The sequence below is a fragment of the Nannizzia gypsea genome, genomic scaffold, assembly GCF_000150975.2.
Source record: "Nannizzia gypsea CBS 118893 supercont1.7 genomic scaffold, whole genome shotgun sequence".
NCBI lineage: Eukaryota > Fungi > Ascomycota > Eurotiomycetes > Onygenales > Arthrodermataceae > Nannizzia > Nannizzia gypsea.
Window position 1 is genome coordinate 983,096 of NW_003345195.1, and position 19,929 is coordinate 1,003,024.

At 47.6% G+C, this 19,929-nt stretch overlaps 11 protein-coding genes across 11 annotated transcripts; 6 read left to right on the plus strand and 5 right to left on the minus strand.

The window, feature by feature from the left end:
- Nucleotides 1-364: 364 nt before the first annotated feature.
- On the plus strand, nucleotides 365-1,105 carry MGYG_07674 (3'-5' exoribonuclease CSL4; the record flags this gene model as incomplete). Its single annotated transcript, XM_003170383.1, has 1 exon — nucleotides 365-1,105. The coding sequence occupies one exon, from the start codon at nucleotides 365-367 to the stop codon at nucleotides 1,103-1,105; it is 741 nt and encodes a 246-aa protein (XP_003170431.1).
- Nucleotides 1,106-1,486: 381 nt separating this feature from the next.
- On the minus strand, nucleotides 1,487-5,018 carry MGYG_07675 (elongation factor 2; the record flags this gene model as incomplete). The annotated part of the gene is made up of 6 exons (XM_003170384.1): nucleotides 1,487-1,869; nucleotides 1,925-2,214; nucleotides 2,274-3,785; nucleotides 3,853-4,790; nucleotides 4,871-4,891; nucleotides 4,956-5,018. The coding sequence occupies 6 exons, from the start codon at nucleotides 5,016-5,018 to the stop codon at nucleotides 1,487-1,489; spliced, it is 3,207 nt and encodes a 1,068-aa protein (XP_003170432.1).
- A 584-nt stretch (nucleotides 5,019-5,602) lies between these two features.
- MGYG_07676 (hypothetical protein) lies at nucleotides 5,603-6,175 on the minus strand (the record flags this gene model as incomplete). Its single annotated transcript, XM_003170385.1, has 2 exons — nucleotides 5,603-6,075; nucleotides 6,145-6,175. 2 exons carry the CDS (start codon nucleotides 6,173-6,175, stop codon nucleotides 5,603-5,605), a joined length of 504 nt encoding a protein of 167 aa, XP_003170433.1.
- A 345-nt stretch (nucleotides 6,176-6,520) lies between these two features.
- MGYG_07677 (cell cycle control protein cwf8) lies at nucleotides 6,521-8,199 on the plus strand (the record flags this gene model as incomplete). Its single annotated transcript, XM_003170386.1, has 5 exons — nucleotides 6,521-6,533; nucleotides 6,599-6,643; nucleotides 6,706-7,147; nucleotides 7,216-7,682; nucleotides 7,736-8,199. The coding sequence occupies 5 exons, from the start codon at nucleotides 6,521-6,523 to the stop codon at nucleotides 8,197-8,199; spliced, it is 1,431 nt and encodes a 476-aa protein (XP_003170434.1).
- A 975-nt stretch (nucleotides 8,200-9,174) lies between these two features.
- On the plus strand, nucleotides 9,175-10,577 carry MGYG_07678 (hypothetical protein; the record flags this gene model as incomplete). Its single annotated transcript, XM_003170387.1, has 3 exons — nucleotides 9,175-9,225; nucleotides 9,384-10,349; nucleotides 10,416-10,577. The coding sequence occupies 3 exons, from the start codon at nucleotides 9,175-9,177 to the stop codon at nucleotides 10,575-10,577; spliced, it is 1,179 nt and encodes a 392-aa protein (XP_003170435.1).
- A 513-nt stretch (nucleotides 10,578-11,090) lies between these two features.
- Nucleotides 11,091-11,630, minus strand: MGYG_07679 (mitochondrial 54S ribosomal protein MRPL51; the record flags this gene model as incomplete). Its single annotated transcript, XM_003170388.1, has 3 exons — nucleotides 11,091-11,382; nucleotides 11,451-11,533; nucleotides 11,592-11,630. The coding sequence occupies 3 exons, from the start codon at nucleotides 11,628-11,630 to the stop codon at nucleotides 11,091-11,093; spliced, it is 414 nt and encodes a 137-aa protein (XP_003170436.1).
- Nucleotides 11,631-11,954: 324 nt separating this feature from the next.
- MGYG_07680 (U1 small nuclear ribonucleoprotein) lies at nucleotides 11,955-13,437 on the plus strand (the record flags this gene model as incomplete). Its single annotated transcript, XM_003170389.1, has 4 exons — nucleotides 11,955-12,216; nucleotides 12,289-12,416; nucleotides 12,486-12,579; nucleotides 12,704-13,437. The coding sequence occupies 4 exons, from the start codon at nucleotides 11,955-11,957 to the stop codon at nucleotides 13,435-13,437; spliced, it is 1,218 nt and encodes a 405-aa protein (XP_003170437.1).
- Nucleotides 13,438-13,462: 25 nt separating this feature from the next.
- Nucleotides 13,463-14,238, plus strand: MGYG_07681 (hypothetical protein; the record flags this gene model as incomplete). The annotated part of the gene is made up of 3 exons (XM_003170390.1): nucleotides 13,463-13,473; nucleotides 13,516-13,609; nucleotides 14,104-14,238. The coding sequence occupies 3 exons, from the start codon at nucleotides 13,463-13,465 to the stop codon at nucleotides 14,236-14,238; spliced, it is 240 nt and encodes a 79-aa protein (XP_003170438.1).
- A 52-nt stretch (nucleotides 14,239-14,290) lies between these two features.
- MGYG_07682 (mRNA turnover protein MRT4) lies at nucleotides 14,291-15,128 on the minus strand (the record flags this gene model as incomplete). Its single annotated transcript, XM_003170391.1, has 2 exons — nucleotides 14,291-14,831; nucleotides 14,935-15,128. 2 exons carry the CDS (start codon nucleotides 15,126-15,128, stop codon nucleotides 14,291-14,293), a joined length of 735 nt encoding a protein of 244 aa, XP_003170439.1.
- Nucleotides 15,129-16,974: 1,846 nt separating this feature from the next.
- On the plus strand, nucleotides 16,975-18,061 carry MGYG_07683 (triosephosphate isomerase; the record flags this gene model as incomplete). Its single annotated transcript, XM_003170392.1, has 6 exons — nucleotides 16,975-17,012; nucleotides 17,104-17,383; nucleotides 17,454-17,528; nucleotides 17,591-17,703; nucleotides 17,763-17,977; nucleotides 18,033-18,061. The coding sequence occupies 6 exons, from the start codon at nucleotides 16,975-16,977 to the stop codon at nucleotides 18,059-18,061; spliced, it is 750 nt and encodes a 249-aa protein (XP_003170440.1).
- A 278-nt stretch (nucleotides 18,062-18,339) lies between these two features.
- On the minus strand, nucleotides 18,340-19,825 carry MGYG_07684 (hypothetical protein; the record flags this gene model as incomplete). Its single annotated transcript, XM_003170393.1, has 2 exons — nucleotides 18,340-19,655; nucleotides 19,729-19,825. The coding sequence occupies 2 exons, from the start codon at nucleotides 19,823-19,825 to the stop codon at nucleotides 18,340-18,342; spliced, it is 1,413 nt and encodes a 470-aa protein (XP_003170441.1).
- Between the last annotated feature and the right edge of the window lie 104 nt (nucleotides 19,826-19,929).

Here is a 19,929-nt window from a genome sequence, read left to right on the forward strand (position 1 = left end):
CTCAACTGTTACTCTAACATTCCTTGTGTGTTTTATTTGGTAGAACTCCTTCCACGTGCTGGTTTGAGTCAAATTTTGCATCCAGATACATAAAGTAATGTGTTCCTTTACGTGGTGTTATATATATGGTCTCTGGCTCGTCGTTTCATCTTCAGTGTTTTTGTCGTTGTTTACTACATGACGTCATGCCGTTCTGCTGAGTAAGCTGTAACTTTAATAAGCTTTAGGTTTTCGGGTAAAACTTCTCTTTTTTACCTTTTGATATCTCAATCTTGTGGTTCAAACAGCTTCGTCTTTCGCTGCGTTGACTCTCCTTGTATCTTGCTTGTTTAATACCGTCAAAGCATTTTTAATATCACCCGATATGGCTACGAGTATCCCGTCTATTGCTGTACCTGGACTATGTCTAGGCAATAGCTCAGCATACATCTCCGGCCCAGGAACATACGTCCGCGACTCCTCCATCTATGCCTCGATAGCCGGCCCAGTAATCCTCAAAAGCGACGATAAAGAAACAGATCCAAAGCGCAAACCCCGCAAGATTCTCACAGTATCACGCTCCCCGCAAACAGATACCCGCAACCCCACGCAGAAACAACAAACCAAATCCCCTCTAAAATTCAACACCCTACCGGCCGTCGACTCCATCGTCCTAGCTCGCGTAACCCGCGTTCAAAAGCGCCAGGCAACAGTCTCAATACTCATGGTCGTAGATGACCAAAACAACGACCTCATCGACACCGACATGCGCTCAATTCTCTCTTCAGCGCCCATCATCACCACCGCAGGCACAGATAGTACAAGCACAAGTAACACTGCAGACGATCTGCGGTTTCAGGCAATTATCCGCAAAGAAGATGTTAGGGCTGTTGAGAAGGACCGCGTGGTAATGGAGGATATGTTTAGGGTAGGGGATATTGTGCGTGCATACGTTATTTCCGTCGGTGATCAGAGTTCGTATTATTGTTCGACGGCTCGGAATGAGCTTGGAGTCGTTATGGCGAGGAGTGAGGGCGGGAATATGATGTTTCCCATCAGTTGGAAGGAGATGAGGGATCCGATTAGTGGGGTTGGTGAGGCGAGGAAGGTTGCGAAGCCGTTTTGAGTGATGGGATGTTATTCATTTGGCTTGTAGAGCCAGGCCAGGTAGGCATTTGATATGAACCGGCCAGTGAGAAGCATACTTTACTCAGGATACAGGGCGATGGCCTACTATACCTCCTGAGCTAACAGGCAGATACCCGTTTTCCCTGCAGGGACTCCCCTTAAATGGAGCCTTAGAGGGCAGGATAGGCCATGCTTGGGCAATAGAAAGCGCCTCAGCACTTCGCGGAGATATACCCATGTACCCAACAGGGGCCAACTATGGGTGGGATTGAATGTTGATGATAAAGATAGTTCAAAACCAGTGATAAAGTCATGGTAGATCTATTCAACGCTTACTTTTAATGACCGTTTACATGCAATATCCTTTCTCCTCCACCCCCTATCTTTTCAACGTCTTCTGCTTCTCAGCATCTTTAACCAGCTTCTTCCCAGAAACAACCAATCCCTTCCTACTCCTAACACTATCCATATACCTTTTGGCCACATTTTCTTTATCCGCCAACTCACCTAGATCTTCAAGCTCCTCTTCCGTAGCAGGGACCCAAAACGGATCTTGATCAAGCATTTCAAATCCAGTGAATATCAGCTGTGGAGACGCAGCGCCAGACGTCCGTTTTCGAATCTCATCTGAGAACCCGAATGATTCTGCTACTGGTAGAAGAGACAGGATTGTGAAAAACGACGTTCCTTCTTTCATAGTTTCTGATAGGATCCGTCCACGTCTTCGGGTCACAACGGCATATACGCGGCCCAACACCTCAGCTGGAGAAAATTGAGTTAGCTCCCATCTACAGAATCTCGGGCAGAAATCACTTACTTGTGGCTTGGATCTCGCAGCTATACATGGCAAGCATTATTCGAGGGCTCCAATCAAGGAAGCCCTGCCATACGGCATCGCGTACCAGCCTTATCACTTCTCCTGTCAAACGAGTATGTTCTTCATCTCCAATTTCCTCGAGTGTAACATCCTCGATAAATACTGCCACGCCCTGAACAGGTTCACGGCAAAGCGGGCCCTGAGATGTAGCAAGCTGAAATGCGTAGGATATCTTATCAGAGAACAGGGCAGAATCTCGAGCTGGTTTGTTATTTGAACCATCCGCAAATCTAGGTCATGTTTAGTCAGATTGCATTCATATGTTATAGAGGGTTGGAGTTTGACTTACAGCTTTTCATAACGTCCGGTGGGTGTGGTGTCGAAAAGAATGTTAGCACCTGTTTTCTTGGGACCAAAGTCCGATATTTTGCCCACTGCATTCGACCAGGTCTCTTTATCTTCCTTTACACCGCTGAAGCAAGCCTCTAGTTCTTTCTTGAACTCCTCCATGGAGAGTGTATTGCGACTAGAAGTGGCTCCATCCGCATTATCTTCATGCACAGTATCTGTCTCAGGGGTATCATCTTCATCCGATTCCTTCGGGGTGTCAGTTGGCGAATGCCTTCGACGTCCATATATCCGTTTAACAGTCTCTGCATGTTTGAGAAGAAACTCCGATACAGCTGCAGGAAGGGGCCGCACTCGGATTTGAATCCTGAGCTGTTTAGACCCCGATGTTGTAATAACGGTCCCTCGTGGTAGATCTGGATTTTTAGGAGGGTTCATTTCAGCAGCACTTATAATGGTTTCCCGATACGGCACAATGGATTCTCCAGCTTGTATTTCGCATTTGGCAAATCTCTCACGAAGATCCTTGAGACACCGTTCGAGATGTAATTCTCCTGCCGTGAGAATAACATGCTCCCCACTCGGCAAAACCTCATACTGTGCACAAGGATCGCTTCGTTCAAGCATCTTTAGACCATTAATCATTTTATTCAAGTCTGCCGGGTTCACCGGCTCCAAGGCAACTCGGACGATTGGTGGATGGCTTAAAGATACCCCAGCAAGATTCGCAGCTCCATCTATTTGGCTGCAGAGAGTACCAGTTTTCATGATATGTCCTTCAAGTCCAGCAATCCCAAAAACCACTCCTGCACTGACACTTTCCAGGTTCTCCAGAGCTCGTCCCATGAGCAGGTATAGGCCCTTTACTGTAACTTTGGTTGGCTCTGGGCTAGCCCGTGGATTCATAGGCGAAAATTTTGGTGGCAGTACATATATTGAGTCTCCCACAGAGAGTGTGCCAGAATATAATCGTGCAAAGCCAATGAGATGCTCCGGCTCTACTTTCTCTTCTGCCTTAGCCTCGTCCAGTTGCGACTCTGCCATAGCATATGTGAGACCAGATACATCTCCGTCATTCGCCTCACTTCGGAGTTTAGCAAACTGTTCTCTCTTTCGTCGAGCAATTTCTCGAGCCTCATCCGCAGTCATGGTTCCTCCAGGTGTTCGGCGTGTTTTTGAAGGCAATTCACTTTCAGGAATAGATACCATCTTGCTAACATATCCAAGAATTGGGTCATCTTTTCCGGCTTTGGAGTTCACCACGGCATCACGGACCTTGGGATCAACATAGCTTGCATCTGGGGACTCATCGATCATATCAGGGAGTCTAAGCGCTTGGGCATCTATAGGGCTGGGCAGGTACTCAATAACAGAAACGAGCACAGCGGTAGAAAGTGGTAGCCATGACGTAAACACAGCAGAGAGAATGTTCCTGGTGTCCCGGGACCGAAGTATATGGACGGGTATCTTTATCGAAAGGGATTTCGTGATCTTTTCTAATAGTGCAGGGTCCCTATGTAGAATGGTTAGAGAGAGTAATGGGCACATCGTTTTTAACTAGTTGGAGGTTTAACACGTACCCTGTAGAGTTGGCGCCACCCGTAGTTGCATTGTAGACTGCCCAGATGGTCTCCAATACAAGTTGGACAAACATTGGACTTAGCCTTCTACCCTTTAAATGTTTCGCGCCTAGGACTCTCTTGGTTTTAGGGTCTAGGTAATAGTCGCCCCATAGTACTTTCTCCAAAGTGGCCCGTTTGATCCCAAGTTTCTTCTCATAGAGTGCTGCAAATTGCCGAATGGTAAAGGCCCAGCCATCGGTAGCACTGCAGAAAATGACATTATTCTTCTCAGGAGCAAAGTATAGGTCTTCATCATCACGCTCTTCGAATTCCGCAGTTTCGGGGTCGATTTGAGAACTAGTTTCAGCACTGGCTTTTGACCGGTCCTTCTCTTTGGTTGCTGCAGCCTTAACTCGTTCTTCCATTTTTTCTCTCCACTGAAGGTCCTCCTCCATGCGCTCTCCCTGGTAGAAGCTCCCTATCACAGCATTCACCTGCTCTAGGATCTTACTAAGGTGGGTATATGCTTCTAGAGGAGTCAATTTCAACTCAGTCACTAAACGGTCTATTTTGTTCATAACGAGGATTGGTTTCAGCCGTTCTACCCATGTATGTCGTAGAACGGTAACTGTTTGACTGCAAACGCCCTCGACTGCATCGACCAGAACTAAAGCACCATCACAGAGCCGTGAGGCTGTCGATACTTCGCTGCTAAAGTCGATGTGGCCAGGGGAATCGATCAAGTTGATTAGATACTCCCTCTTATCAGGGGTCTCTTCGGGAGCAGATCTCCGTAGCATCGAGAAATACAGGGAGATGGCTGAAGACTCCATCGTGATTCCTCGTAGCTGTTCATCTGGCCGGGAATCCAGGTAGCGGATCTTTCCCGCCAGTTTTGGTGAAATGATGCCATTTGTGGCAATCAAGCTATCTGTTAAAGATGTCTTTCCGTGATCCTATAATTGGCCAGTATCAATATAGGAGATTTGGATATAGGATGAATTAAATGACGCCCAGGGTTTCATAGGCCACCTACAACATGCGCAAGGATACAAATCTATCATATCTGATTAGTATCATTCTTGTCTTCGGCATGGCGGGGGAGGGGCAGTTAGCTGTACATTTCTGATATCTTCAGCCTTTCGCTGGAGACGAACGAGATCTTCCAGATTAACGACAGGCATTTTGGTATCTGGCGCGAGGTCGTCTACCTTTTCGCCTGCGTTAAACGAAAGATACGGCTCGTTATCCGGGGCTTTTTCCTCGCTTCTCGCGGGCTTGTTTAATCCTAAGTGCGGATTTTGCGGCTCACTGGATGACGTAAATTCAAATATTTTTAATATCAAGAGTAAGAGAGAAGAGATCGGAATAACAAGATATTTCTATCAAAGATGAATGTGAAATATTAGGTCACTTTATTAAATAAATTATGCGTTGATTTATAACAAATATATCCAATGTTTGGTTGAGAGTCAAAAGTTACGGTTATGACTGTTTATGAGAAATAGTTGACTGGTTTACGAATTCTATGACAAAAAGTCCAAAGTTACATAGCAACGCCCCGGTTGGCCGGTTAGCGCTTAAGATGTCGCGTAAGACGGTATTATTCATAATTACTATTATAGGTTGTTACGATTATATATTGTTTTGTTCCTATATTCTTGTAGGTGGCGGTGGTGAAGCATCCATACGTTGTAGGGACCGGGCCCATAGATCGCTTAAGACCCCGTGAGACAAGGATAGATATGCCCGCAAGGGAGCCAGTATCTCATTCCTCGTCATCAAACGAGAGCTTGATCTTCTTCTTTGTGTTCTTCTTCCTCTTCGGCGCTTCAGTCTGAGCCTGGGATCTCTCTTGATCCTCGGGAACATCGCCGCCTCCTACAACCTTTCCCTGCTTCCTCTTTTTCGACGCTCCTATCTCTGCCACATTCTGCTTGGACTTGGAAGCTCGAGTTTCTGCTTCCGGTTCAGCTCCTTCACCTGCGGTAGCTTTCGTAGGTTGCCCATTCTCTCCGGCTTCGTTTTCCTCAGTATCACCCTTTGGGCCCGCTACCATCTCTAAATATTTCTCCTTCGAGATGACTTCGTTGCTATCTTCATCAACATAAGTAGGCCCGTCATCTTCGTCTTCAGCATATTTAGACTTGGTAGGACGTGGACTTGGGCGGCTCCGGTGATGTTCGCCGCCATCTCCATATTGATTCCTCAGTTTACGGAGGAACGACGGCTCCGGCTTCTCTACGAGAGTGGCGTTAGTGAATTAAAGCCCCATCTAGGTAAAATTCAAAGCGAAGGTAATATATCTACCATAAGAGAGATTGTTTGCCCTGCGGCTCATGATGGCTGGAACTCGCGTGCGTTGACTTTTGGCCGCGCGCAATCAATCCCAAGCATTGCGCTATACAATCACCGGGCCATAGCGAGTGAGACCAGTCCCAAAATCTGTAGAAATGAGGACAGTAGGCTCCACAGAGTAAACCTATCAAACTCCCAGTGAGTTCTTCGTTGTCCTCTAAAGAGCGAGGCCCCAAAGTCGGCCTTTCAACTATCGCGCTGCCTCAAGATACCGGAGACGGAAATACAAAACCGCCGAGCTTCCCAGCAGAACCAAATCGGAATTTCATATCAGGTTCAAAACGCATTCGCAAAGCTCGAGAGATCGTACAAAGCAACTTCATAAGCCATGTTGTGCGCAAGTAAGCTATTCTATCTTCTACGTGTCCCTGCTGGGGAAGCAATTAGCTGACGGTTGGCGGTTTAGTTTCTGGCGAGGCTCCCCAGGTGCCGGTGGTGTCGCGCAAGAGTGGTAAGCAGCGCTTGCTTCGCGAACTGATCTATCTGGGCATATATACTCATACGTTTGACTAGGAAATGTCTTCGAGAAACGTCTGGTGGAGGAGTATATTTCAGAGAATGGAAAAGAGCCCATCACAGGCGAGGAACATACCTTGGAGGACCTTGTCGAATTGAAATCAGCTCACATCGCCAGACCTCGACCGCCAACCCTTACCTCGATCCCCTCGCTACTTGGAGTTTTCCAGGAAGAATGGGATGCCTTGGCCCTTGAAACGTTCACTCTTCGACAGACGCTTGCGCAGACGCGGCAAGAGCTTAGTACGGCACTGTACCAGCACGATGCAGCTGTTCGTGTGATTGCTAGACTACGAAAGGAGCGAGACGAAGCTAGAGATGCACTTTCAAAGGTCTCAGTTGGAGCTAGCCGTGCTCCTGCGGCGGGAGATGCGATGCAGGTGGATAGCACAGGTCTTCCGGAAGGTGTCATTTCGAGAATTGAAGAAACTCAAGAGAAGTATGGATTCACTTCCCTCTCGAAATCTGCATACCATATAGCCGTACCTAACAGTCTTCCCTCTGTAGACTTTCAAAGACTCGACGCAAACGGCCTATCCCAGAAGACTGGGCTACCAGTGAAGCTATTCAAGAGTTCAAACCTTCTAGCCCATCCGAGCCCCTTTACCCCGGTGGACACTCTATATCATTGAACTCCTCCGGCAATCTAGCATTGGTAGGAGGTGTTGACGGTGTTGCTGGCGTATATTCTCTCCCCGAAAAACGGGTTGTAGCCTCTCTAAAGGCTGGCAGTGGCTCGATAACGGACTCTGCCTGGGTAGGGGACAAGGCTGTCATCGCAACTACGACTGGTGCCGTAAAGGTCTTTGAAAATGAATCAGAGGTTGCCAGTTTCAGTGTCCATGCCGGTACAGCTGAAGCTCTGGCTGTGCATCCAACCGGTGACATCATTGCATCCGTTGGTGTTGACAAGAGCTATACCCTTTACGATATCTCGAGTTCCTCTGTCATTACTCAAATATTCACAGACTCCGGTATGTATACTCCTCCAGCAAACGTTGTTATTACCAAATACTAACTTGAGCAGCTTTGTCATGCGTTCAATTCCATCCCGATGGCCACCTCCTAGCTGCCGGCGGAGCTGACGGCCAAATCAAAATATTCGATGTCAAGAGCGGTACTAGCGCAGCTGCCTTCGACATGTCTGGCCCAATTAAAGCGCTATACTTCTCTGAAAACGGTACCTGGCTTGCTGCGGTGACGAAGGACTCCTCCGACATATCAGTCTGGGACCTCCGTAAATCGAATGTCGTGAAGGTCCTAGAAACCGGTAGCCGAGTCGACTCTATCAGCTGGGACTACACAGGGCAGTTCCTGCTTACCGGCGGACCCAACGGACTTACCGTACAGCAGTATTCCAAGGCCTCAAAGTCCTGGACGGAGCCACTGCGAAGTGCAGTGCCTTCCACCGCGGTTGCCTGGGGTCCCTCTGCCCAGAGCATCTTGTCACTTAATGGAGACGGCGTTATTGTGTCAGTTAGTGCGCAGTGATATATACTAATGTGATGGGAGTTCTTTGTCTTTCGTTTTCTCTCTTGATGTACTCTAGTGAATTGATGGCCACTTGCTCTGGACACTAAACAATATCCAACCCGCCAACTCGAGCTGCCTCTGCACCGGCTAATATCCTCCCTAGCCTTCTCTAAGCGCTCAAACCGGAAGGCTTTTCTAGTCTATAGCTCTTCTATATTAAGATTATGTCATCGTCAAAAGAGTCCATGAGGAATCTCCCTATCTCCGTCTGGATAATTGATAGATATTGGTAGCCATCCAAACTTCTATAAAAATCTTTTCCAAGGCCTTTTTTATACAATACTTTCATCTTAAAAGGTCATCCTATGGATGGTCGCCCTCCCAGATTCATACAGTCAATGGCTGACCGTCCCCTTGTTTGAACCCGGCAGGGGGAGTGGACAATTGAACACAGTGAATAGTGACGGTAGAAGGCTGCCCATAGGCTTCCAGCGCTCTCACTTTACCAGGCCGATGGCAAAGTCTTCTCTCCCTCCCGTCTGCTGCTGGCCGGCTATCGCATGTCCTCCCTTTGGACCCTTTGGTAGCCCCTTGCTGCTTGCGTGCCCTGTAACCTGTCGACTCCCGCAGCCATCACACACGCAGTTTCATATAAAATCTTACCCAGAGACAGCGATGTAATCCCGCGCACTGCGTCGCCTCTCTCTGCCTGCTTCATCCTGGCCCACGGAGGCGGAAATACTTAATAGAAAATAAGTTAATCCATAAAGCTATTGGGGGCTTCGCTTGCATCTGACAAAGCGCAAAGGAGCCTTTTTTCCCGCCGTCACTTTTCTGTCGCTTCTCTCGCTCTCGCTCTCTTTCTATCTCTCTCTCTCTCTCGCTCGAAGTTTTTAGTTGCTTCTTTCCACCCAAAAATCAACCCTACGCCAGCTTCTCTCGTCACCACCGAGCCAGCTTCCTGCTCCTACTGCGCTGCCGACCCTCCCTACCATGAGCAGCGGCCCTAGCAGACAGACGATTAACGCCCGGCAGCCGAGAAAGGTCAGTCTTGGTCTTTTGCTAGCGGGGTGCTCAGTAAGATAGATAGTCAATCTTTAACTACCACCCCCGTTGCTAGATACAACAACCCCCCCCTTAGAGTAGCTACGGTTTATATGAGACTTGATAGGAAGCTGACAGTATTGATTCATTCACTCTAGCGCTACCACGAGGAGATCTCAGGCCCTCATTCTGATGGCGAAAGCCAGACGTCTCGGAGTCGTCGCGGAGAGTCTTCAAGCTCAGTAGACACACCCGGCGCTCTCAGCAGCAGCATCAACAGCTCCCGTCCCCGACTGCCACCACTCCCCCCGTTCCCTCGAGTGAGATATCCCGGCGACGGGTTCGATTTCCGCAGGCCCGTCATGTCGACCGGAGTGCCAGCCCGGCCACATTCACTCCAGCTTCCGCCGCAAGAGGATGTTATCGATTTAACGCAGGACTCAGATCCGGTGATACGGCCTGCCCTAACGCCGGGAGACCAAGAAGAACCCGTGCTGCTGAACAGAGCGTCGCGCGGCCCTCGGTTTGGACGAAATATCATGGTTGATGTGGTGGATTTGGAAGCCGACAGTCCTCCCGGGCACCAGCAGCAACAACAGCAACAGCAACCATCGAGCCCGGAGGTGGAGTTCCTAGGGTCGTCACTGAGGCCCCGCGCATCACGAGCACCGGATAGGAGTCACAGCGATAGCCGACATCCGCTGCTGTGGTCTAGAAGCTCTGACATGCCGCATGTGCAAAGAGGAACGCAGCGGCCTGGGAGACTGTCGCCCCTAGACCGGGAGGAGATGTTACGACGTGAATTGTCCCTACGCACGAGAGGCATGTTGGCCTTTCAGCCAGTAACACCCATGGCTGCGTCTATGCATTGGCTCGGTAGCGAAATAGACCTCACGTCGGATCTCAATCCTTTTGCCATACAGCTGGATTACAGCACAACAGCATTCGCCGGCGGTGAGGCCCCTAGGACAGAGCCTGTGTATGAGCCACCTCCGCCTCCCCCTGATGGATTCACAAGGACAGTTACAGAAGAAGAAGAAGCTATTTGTCCAAACTGTGAGCGTGAGCTCGGGACGGGAGATGAGCTGGGAAAACAGATATGGGTTTCCAGAGCCTGCGGACATGTGAGTGATCTAGGCCACAAATACCCTTTCCTTTATTTTTTCAGTCTGTACTAATATTCTTTATAGGTTTACTGTGGTACATGTACCAAAAACAGAGCCGTCTCTTCTAGAGCAAAGAAATCTGATCACTCTCTTGATATAAAGTCCAAACCCTTTGCAAAATGTGTTGTGGCAAACTGCGGGAGATCCGTTAGCCAGCCCCGGACAATGTTCCAAATTTATCTCTAATCACCGCCAGTCATTTACCAACCTTGACTTTGTCGCTACTTTCCCTTTGTTAACGCGGCCTTTTCCGATTTGATGGCGTTTGGTAGAATGTGCATAGGGTCACGGCAAGGTCTTTTCATTTTTAATACCCAACATCTCATGGTCCAGGCGCACTCGTCTTACGTTTTACTTTAGCGGTATATGCATACATTTCTTTTGATCCTTAGTTACTGTTTTACAGAATTTTTTTCTTCAATCTACCTGGTACTACTCTAAACAGAAGAATAATTCATTGGAACTTCACCAGACAAAAAAGAAGAAATAACTGGATTCTGGATGGAGGTCCTATAACTAAGACTATATCCCCTAGTAATCATATACAACTCCCAAGTATAATGCAACTATACCTCCAAATATCAAAAACGAAAAAAAGACATTCGAGGGATCAAATAAAACCAGACGCGCCATGCCGTAATAATAGTACATTCTCGTCAACCCTGTGCAGTCTCAGCAGAAGAACTAGGCTGAAAATTATTATATCTGCTTCATGTCTCCATGGTAAGGAGACCAGATGCCTCTGACGCTCTCGTTCATGCTGAGAACAGGCTTGTTCGTTCGTCGTAGCTTCTCCCCGCTAGCTTCCTTCAACAGGTTCGCTTTCTGAAGAACTTCGTACACTTCGAGATTCCGTACACAGATTGCCTTCTCACGGCCATTGACGTAGTGTCCCTTGATAACGGGGTGTTTGTGGGGACGGGGAGAAATGCGGATTTCGATCTGAGGGTTTCGTTTGGCGAAATCGGGAAGCATTTCCTTGATAAAGGAGCTGACAGAGAGCCGTTAGATTCAGTTTGTAGGAAGCCGGGAAGGGGAGTTATAGAGCAGGGCACTCACTTCATGCCCTTAGAACTGCCTGCCCAGTCGCAGTAGTGAAAGTCGAGTCGCTTGCACTGCAGGATGAAAGCTCCCACGCCATTCTGCAGAAGTCACCAATTAGTAAAGAACCAGGCAATTAGCAGACAGAACACTACTTACTCGGCCAGAAGCCAGCGATACTATTCCTTTAACCGGCATCTTTGCGTCTTCCTCCCCGTACAATATCCAGAAGTTGTCCTGCTCCTCGTCGTCTTTTGCTTGCTGGTTGAACCTGCAGAAGTCGAACTTTTTGATGCGCAGTGAATTCTTGAGTGTGATTGGTCAGTATTCAATGACTAAGCTATCCGCGACTCTTTCGTCGACAAAAGCCTGAAAAAGCCAAAAAAGGCGATTTCAAACAACAGAAAAATACGAAAGCCGCGCGACAACCAGGAGAGCTGCTATCTAAGGCCGTCTTGATGCTTTGAGCTTGAGTACTAGAACGTTCTACATGCTGCTTGCCCGGTTCTGCTTCCTTCGACCATGACGGACAAACTCCCTCCAAACCTCCTCGCGCTCTTTGCGCCGCGTCCTCCTCTCCGTTACCTCCAGCCCATCAGCAGAGCACCCGACGATGTGAAGTCAAGTACGATATCCGGTGTTGCCGGTTACCTCGATGAGCTGAAGAAGTATGGAGAGGAAGTCCCTTATAATGCAACGGAGAGCTGGCTGCAGCGCAAGGATAGGCTGAAGATGGAGAAACAGGAGCAGGCTGCGAAACGTCTAGAAGAAGGTCTTTCAACATGTGCGCATATACCCTACTAAATCTGTCTCTGGTGTCAACCATATATGTTCTTTACTAATGCCTTGCTTATAGTTAACCCCTCTGAAGATCCCCAAATTCGTGGTGACCCTTTCAGAACGTTATTTGTCTCTAGACTGAGCTATGATGTTAAGGAAGCGGATTTGGAACGGGAATTTGGCCGGTTCGGTCCTATAGAAAGGGTGTGTACAATATGCAGACATGATCAATTTGTCCTCTATATATATTGACTGACCTTTTGTTTCTGTTAGATTCGGATCGTGAAAGACACGCAGAACCCTAATCCAAAGAAACCACATCGAGGTTATGCTTTTATAGTATACGAGCGTGAAAAGGATATGAAGGGTACTGAATCCCGAACAATTCTCTCATCCCCTTCCCCTCCCCTGCTCAACGTATGAAAATAGCTATGAGAAGGTAATTAAGTACATGACTAACGCCAACGATTGCTCTTGCGTCACAACTACAGCTGCCTACAAGGAAACAGATGGGATTCGCATCAAAGATCGACGTGCTCTTGTCGATGTCGAGCGTGGACGTACGGTCAAGGGATGGAAACCACGTCGATTCGGCGGTGGACTAGGTGGCCGTGGATATACCAAAGCGATGCCCTCAAGACCCATGGGTCCTGGCGGATTTGGCCCCCCTTCTGGCCCCGGTGGCTTCCAGGGTGGTTTCCGAGGATCAAGGGGGGGCTTCCGAGGTGGATTTAGAGGAGGTGATCGGCCCTATGGCGGCCGTGGAGGAGTTGGCTTCCAGGGTGGGCGTAGCGGATTTGGAGGCCCCTCCAACGGTGCATCGGGCCAGGCTCCCCCCAACGCTCCTTTGGGCCCTGGTGGAAGCCGGGGCAGTGGTGGCGGTGGGTATGGTCAGCAAAATGGTGATGGCTACGGAGAGAGACGCTATGAAGATAGAAGCCGAGGAGGCTCTAGGTACGACAGATCGGGTGATCGAGGTGTAACTGGCAGCAACCGAGAACCTGTCAGACCCAGAGCATATGGAGATCGTGACAGAGACAGAGACAGAGACCGTGAGCGTGATAGAGACCGAGAGAGAGGTGGTCGAAGCGACCGTGATCGGGATAGGCCGCGAGACCGAGACCGTGATAGAGACAGATACAGCCGGCGTGATGATGATCCTCCGAGAAAGAGACACCACGATGGGGATGCATACGATGATCCTAGGACGAAACGAAGATACTGAGTCCGACTTATCTAACAATTCAACAATGGTTTGTTGGTGGGTTGCAGTTCATTTTGTCTGATCCTTCATAGCCTTAAGGGTAAGATCATTGGTTCTTAAGAAGAAAAACATCCACGGCTTCACTCCTCATCTAAATGGACTCGGCGATCCTCTCCTATTTACAACACATGAGGTAAATCTCTACGCTTTATAACGACCCATCCCAGGCTACAGACACCGGAGTACTCCCTGGATACCCCCATCCGACCATTCCGTTTTACCGTCTTGTACGGTCTTACGCTACTAATTCTTGAAGTGATGTCTTACTACTATACCTTTCCAACCTTTCATCCTTTTTGTCGCCCTTGATTCTTTTGCCTCCTGCTTTTCATTTCTTCTTTGGAACTTTTTACTGGGTGGTAAGTATGTACTTTATGGCACCGTTGGTGAAGGTGAAATTGTACATTTATAATATGTTGTAGGTAAGATCGGGTAAGGCTGTTTAGCATCTCTAAACATTCTAGCATTGATCATTGCAAAGGCAGGTAGTATGGTTATGGTGCTTTAATTAGGTAGTTAATTGTCTCCTTTTTTCAGCGTTAGTCGTATGGTCTATCTATTGAAGTTAGCATGGAATACCCATATAGTATAGAAACAGACAACTTTTCCATTTGATCATGGTATAAGATAAAAACCATGGTAGATACCTCAAGAGAGCCGTTATCAAATATTGACACCAATCGCCAGAACGCCAGTAAGAAAAATGCCCGCTGCTTTCAAATGGTCACCACCTCGTCGAGCAACGGAAAAGCTAGAGTGTGAGAGATTGAAAGAGTCTCAGAGAGAAAAAACTAGTTCAACTCCTGAATTCTCCTCACGCATCGACTTCCATTGTTTCCTGATTCTCCAAGACCACGACTTCTCCACTCTTTTTCTCCCAACGAGCCTTCATCTCAACCTTAAACTCAGCAACAGCAACACCAAACATCTTCAAGAGCGTTGACTGCCTAGAATCAAGCTCCTCGCCTGCCTTGCAGACCTGATATCCATCTCCCTCCATTTCTAGCATAACTTTCCCCTTCACTAGTCTCGTAGGGACGTTCAGTTTCCGAAGAGTTGGCTCAATTGTATGGCTAATTGGCTCGTCGTCTTCGGCCGGTATCTCACCAGCACGTGAATATACGACGCCGCTGGGTATTGTGAAAGCGCGTGGTGTTACGTTCCCCGCGCGAGCAAAATCAATAGGGTGGAATGATTCGAAGAAGTCAAGAACAGATTGAGGTTCGCGAGATGTGAATAGCAATCCAACTGCGCCAGTTAGATAACGTGAGAGACGCTCGAGGTTTGGCGCGCATGCGGTTTCCGGTGTAGTTCCCAGAGCAATTGCCATGACTTTGGTCTTGCCGAAGAAGAGTCTGGACATACAGTTAGCGCAAATGCAGAGATAGTCAATGTAGCTTCTGGTAGCAGAAGAATGCATAGAAGAGGTGGAGAAAAAATAACGAGTAGGAAACTGACCGGCCATCAGAGAACTCGGTCCGCACATCCTTCAAATAGGTGTTTCTCATATTATCAACAGCGAATACAAAAAGATGGTCATATTCCTCAACGGCAGCTTGCACATTGGCGTATAGTCGACGAGTCTGCTCTTTGTGCGATTTTTTTTGAGTCCTGGACTCGTGGACCACCTTCGCCCTTTTTGAGATAGGCATGATGGACGACTTAGGTGGTAGGAGCTAGATAAAGAAGACAAGATAAATCTCTTTCTCCCTGTTCCCTTCAAGATGGGTTGAAGGCTTCTAAGGGTATCTATAAATTGAATTCTTCTCTATCGCAAATGATTGCTTCCTATCGTCGTTAATTTTTTTTTTTGGCGGACATGTCGGAGGCGGAGAAATGTTGATAAGATATGAAGCTAATCCTTATCAGTACTGATGAGTAATAGAGTCACGTGGATTTCTCGACTTTTTCGTCCTTTCCCACACTCAGCTGTGATATGTACTTCTACTTAAACCTAACGGAAGGGTATCTATTTTATCTATAAAATACCTAGAATGAAGCGGCATTCTTGTCTTTAGTCTCCATTATCGGCCACCCTGTATGAATCCTGATTGTACCCAACATATGTCAAGAGTCTATATTAGTCATCATTTCAGCGCGCTAATATTCTGTCACGTGCCTCACCTTATTTTTACCGCGTCCCTGATTAGTTTTAAGCCTCAAATTCATTATGCTCCTTCTCTTTTGATAGGTTTAAATCGGCGTGTTCATTTACAGTTTTTACCTACGGAGTACACTTCTAACATTGAGGTATCCTCACCCATATGGCTCTCTATTTACCTACTCATTTCTCTATTCTAATGTGATCCAGCATTTAACATTGCCTAACATCGAATATACACGCCAAAAAGTGAGCTGGCGATGTTTTACGCCAAGTTGGATCTCAGAATCGATCTACATTTGAGCATTGAACCAAACCCTTATTAACTTAACAAGATATGTACCTCCCTTACGTTAATGCTCCTACTAACAAAGAGAATGTTGAATTACACCGGGAGTTGTGCAATGGCATGAATGCACGGCACAATAGCTATCTCTTCATTATCTACTTTCAACTGGGCCTTGAGGCGTCATACTCTAATAACTGGCGTCCTACATCTAAAGTATTCCCATAAGCGGTCTCAAAATAGGCGCTTACTCTGTTACACTGTGAACACCAAAGAGTGGCCCTTCTCCGGTCGAACAACATATATTCTATTGATCTATAATGTTCATTTCATCGGCACTTCCGGCCGTCAGTCTCAACACGGCATGAGGTTAAAAGTATTAGACAATATCCTAATGAAAGGTTTTTCGTTAGTACTTTAGCCTTGCTAATAGTCGATGGCTAATGACAGCATCCAGGATCATTTGCTAAACGGCACCTAGCCAGCATATAAATAATACTTGAAAAAGAGTCTAGACCACCTTCTTACTGGAAGGCGAGGTCGAGTTTCGGGCCGCGCTCCGCGCTATACTAAATGTTTCTTGGGGGGACCCGTGAGGACCATGCCGAACTTTTGGAGTATAGGCTCTTGAATTACTTTGTCGTATGCTCCGTATAGTCAACTAGATCAGGTTGCCTTATTCCTGATTTCTGGTCTGGGCTACTTCGCTCTACTAGATGTGACTGACTAGAGTGGGCCAGGTTTTCACGCCTTTACAGCGTCAACAGCGGGTTTCAGCCGAGATACGTATTTATGGGTGAAGATCCATGTCGGTTCAATTTTCCAGCTGCTTTTATATCGGCATTATATACTTCTTCACCAGATTTATCATGTTGTTGAAGTTCCCGTAGCTGTGTAGGAGGTTTTTTATATTAAAGAAACGGGCAATAATATGGCAGCAAGATCCGGTTTCTGCCGTGCCCCGCGGTCCCCGCCAAAATATTTAAACGCTCAACCCCTAATTTCTACCAACATCTACTACCATTATTCGACGTCGCCTCTATCTCAGATACCTAATAAGCAATATAATTTCTCTTGTTTAACCCGTATAAACGCGCAATCTACATTCACCATGGCTCGCAAATTCTTCGTTGGCGGGAACTTCAAGATGTGAGCTACTAACTACCCCACCTAGATTCACATATCTCAACGAGTACCGCAATACACGGGCGTGATTCAATAGCTAACCACGATATAACAGGAACGGAACATCTCAATCGATTTCCGACATTATCTCCAACCTTAACAGCGCTAAGCTTGACTCCAACACCGAGGTCGTTATCTCGCCTCCAGCCATCTACCTTCTCCTCGCCCGCAGCCAGGCAAACGACAAAATCGAAGTTGCTGCTCAGAACGTCTTTGATAAGCCAAACGGTGCTTTCACTGGAGAGCTTAGCGTTGATCAATTGAAGGACTCCAAGGTCAACTGGACTTTGACCGGACATAGTGAGAGAAGAGTTATCCTCAAGGAGGATGATGACGTATGTTGTTCACGTCAACTATTGGGTACACTTCAGAGCTGATGATCAATGACTATTCGTGGATACATAGTTTGTTGCACGCAAGACAAAGGCCGCCGTTGACGGTGGATTGAACGTTATTGTCTGCATTGGAGAGTCTCTCGAGGTATGGACTAGCTTACAGATTGGTTATAGATGGAGTTAGCTAATATAATGCATTTTCAACAGGAACGAGAGGCCAACAAGACTGTCGAAGTTGTCACCCGACAACTGCAAGCCGTTGCTGATAAAGTCACCGAGCAGCAATGGGCCAAGATTGTCATTGCCTATGAGCCTATCTGGTATGTACTGTATTCAGTCTCTGTGTTAACAATTCAAGGTGGTCTAATACAATATCTAGGGCTATTGGAACCGGAAAGGTTGCAACCACCGAGCAAGCTCAGGAAGTCCACGCTTCTATCCGTGAATGGCTTTCCAAGACTGTTTCCCCTGCTGTCTCTGAGGCCACCCGTGTTATATATGGAGGCAGTGTCAACGAGAAGAACTGCACTGAGCTGGCTAAGCAAAAAGACGTCGACGGATTCTTGGTTGGAGGTGCTAGCTTGAAGCCTGCCTGTAAGTCATCAGATACTATATACCCCGGAAAACAAGGAGCTAATAATAGAAATAGTTGTCGACATCATCAATGCTCGTCTGTAAGCGTATTGTACGAGAAATGGTGACTCGGGTGCTGGTAGCATAATGTGTCTACCAATGATGTCTGCTGGGAAGCTGAACAATGGGACATCCACCAGTGTGTCCCCAATGTTAAATAGACACAATTAAAAATATAGTTAACATATCTATAGTCTATAATCGCCCAAAGACCGGCAATTGATCCAGCATTGTTCCGGCAAAAAAGGTGGAGAGCGGAGATACTCCCTATAGAACCGAAGGTACATAAAAAGATGGATGAATGAAATTAAATCATCGTTAAATCATGATGAGTATAATACGGACACGCCCACACCGGTCCATCCGTAGCTTTTAGATAAAGATCCACCCGAGCATGACATCGACGATACATGTGGCGTGGTTGGGCCCAGCGCAACTCCAGCACTGACTAGCAGGTCCTTTATACGGCCTTCCCAGAGCAATCGTACTTTTAAAGACTGATCAACGCGGAGTTTGATGACTGATTCTGAAGTTGAAGAGAATACCGAAGATGACGAGGATGGATCTGTGGGCTCTAAATGGGGTAGAAGGCCCAACTTTCGTTTCGCCCAAGCGAGGTCGTCAATGCTTCCGTCGGGGTTGTAGTGATTCATATTTATCTTCCTCCTATTCTGCCATAGTTCGCATCCGGCAACCATTTCACTTTCCCAGCTATACACATTGAATCCAAAGCGGGAACTCAAAGCTAGGTTCGGAGAAGCCAGAAGAGAGTAAGTAGTTGATAAGGAGCCCGTTAGTGGAGTTAATGTTAGAGTTAGTGTGTAGGGGAATGTTGAGATCGGAGAAGGGATCTGGCTGCCTGTCGCGGGTAAAGAATTCGGCCCAGTCCGTATGTCATAAGCAGCAGGTAATGTGGTGAAGCGCATACCGGTCGAGAGGCCGATGACGCTAGAAGTTGGTGAATAATAAGCCTCTCCGCCAGCAGAGAGGAGTGCTACAGATTGCAAGCAAGGCGGCTTTTTACATTGACCGTTGTTCGGAGCGTCGCTACGACCACTGGACAACTCTCTTGGATCAGGACCAAAGTTCCATAGTCCTCGGAACCCAAACAAGGTATTGTCTGTACTGAATAGAAATTCAGTGCTGTATTTGCCGGTATCATGGAATAATTGGGTGAGCAAGGATGCCTGTGGAGGCGCGGATTTCGATGTATTGATAGCCTGACTAGACCACAAGGCGACAGAAAGCTTGGTTGTGGGTGAAGGGCGGTGCAGGAAAAGAGCCGTTAGAGTTGTTGGAGGAGGTAGATGTAATGTCGCATGAAGAAGGGTGGCTTTTCTCTTCCTCTCTGATACCCCTGCGTCTCCAAGGCTGTTGCTCCCGCCAAAGGTCCATTCCAAGCCAGGGTCTAGCGGGACAGCAGGAGGGTATATCTGTCTGTAGCCCGGTACAAGGCTCCGTAGGGATATCAAGGCGCTTCGGCTGACTGTCTTGTCCAAAGGTATGGTACTGAATAGGCATGAGACTGAGCCATCGATGAGGCCAACCGTTCCGAGGGTGTAGGCTGTCGCAAACTGGGGAGTAGAGAGGGACGAGAGGTGAACGCGAAGTCGTTCAGGGGTTGAGAAGTCAAGAAGAGCTACACTCATATGTTAGCCCATGTCAGCGATTTATGTTCGCATTGCGGGATAGCTAATAGCTGTCGCCAGTACCTTTTGCGGTGTCCGTAAGGGTAGAGTACGAGTTATCGCGGTTCCATCCCGAGGCGTCCGAGAAGGCGAGCTGGATATAGTCCATAAAATCAAGCATTTTATCAAGTCGCCAGACGTCTGTCGAAAGCGGAGAAAGACCAATTGGTCTTACCGTGGGCTTGCTGTGCAGTTGTTCCCGTCGTTATTCTATACATTCTTATC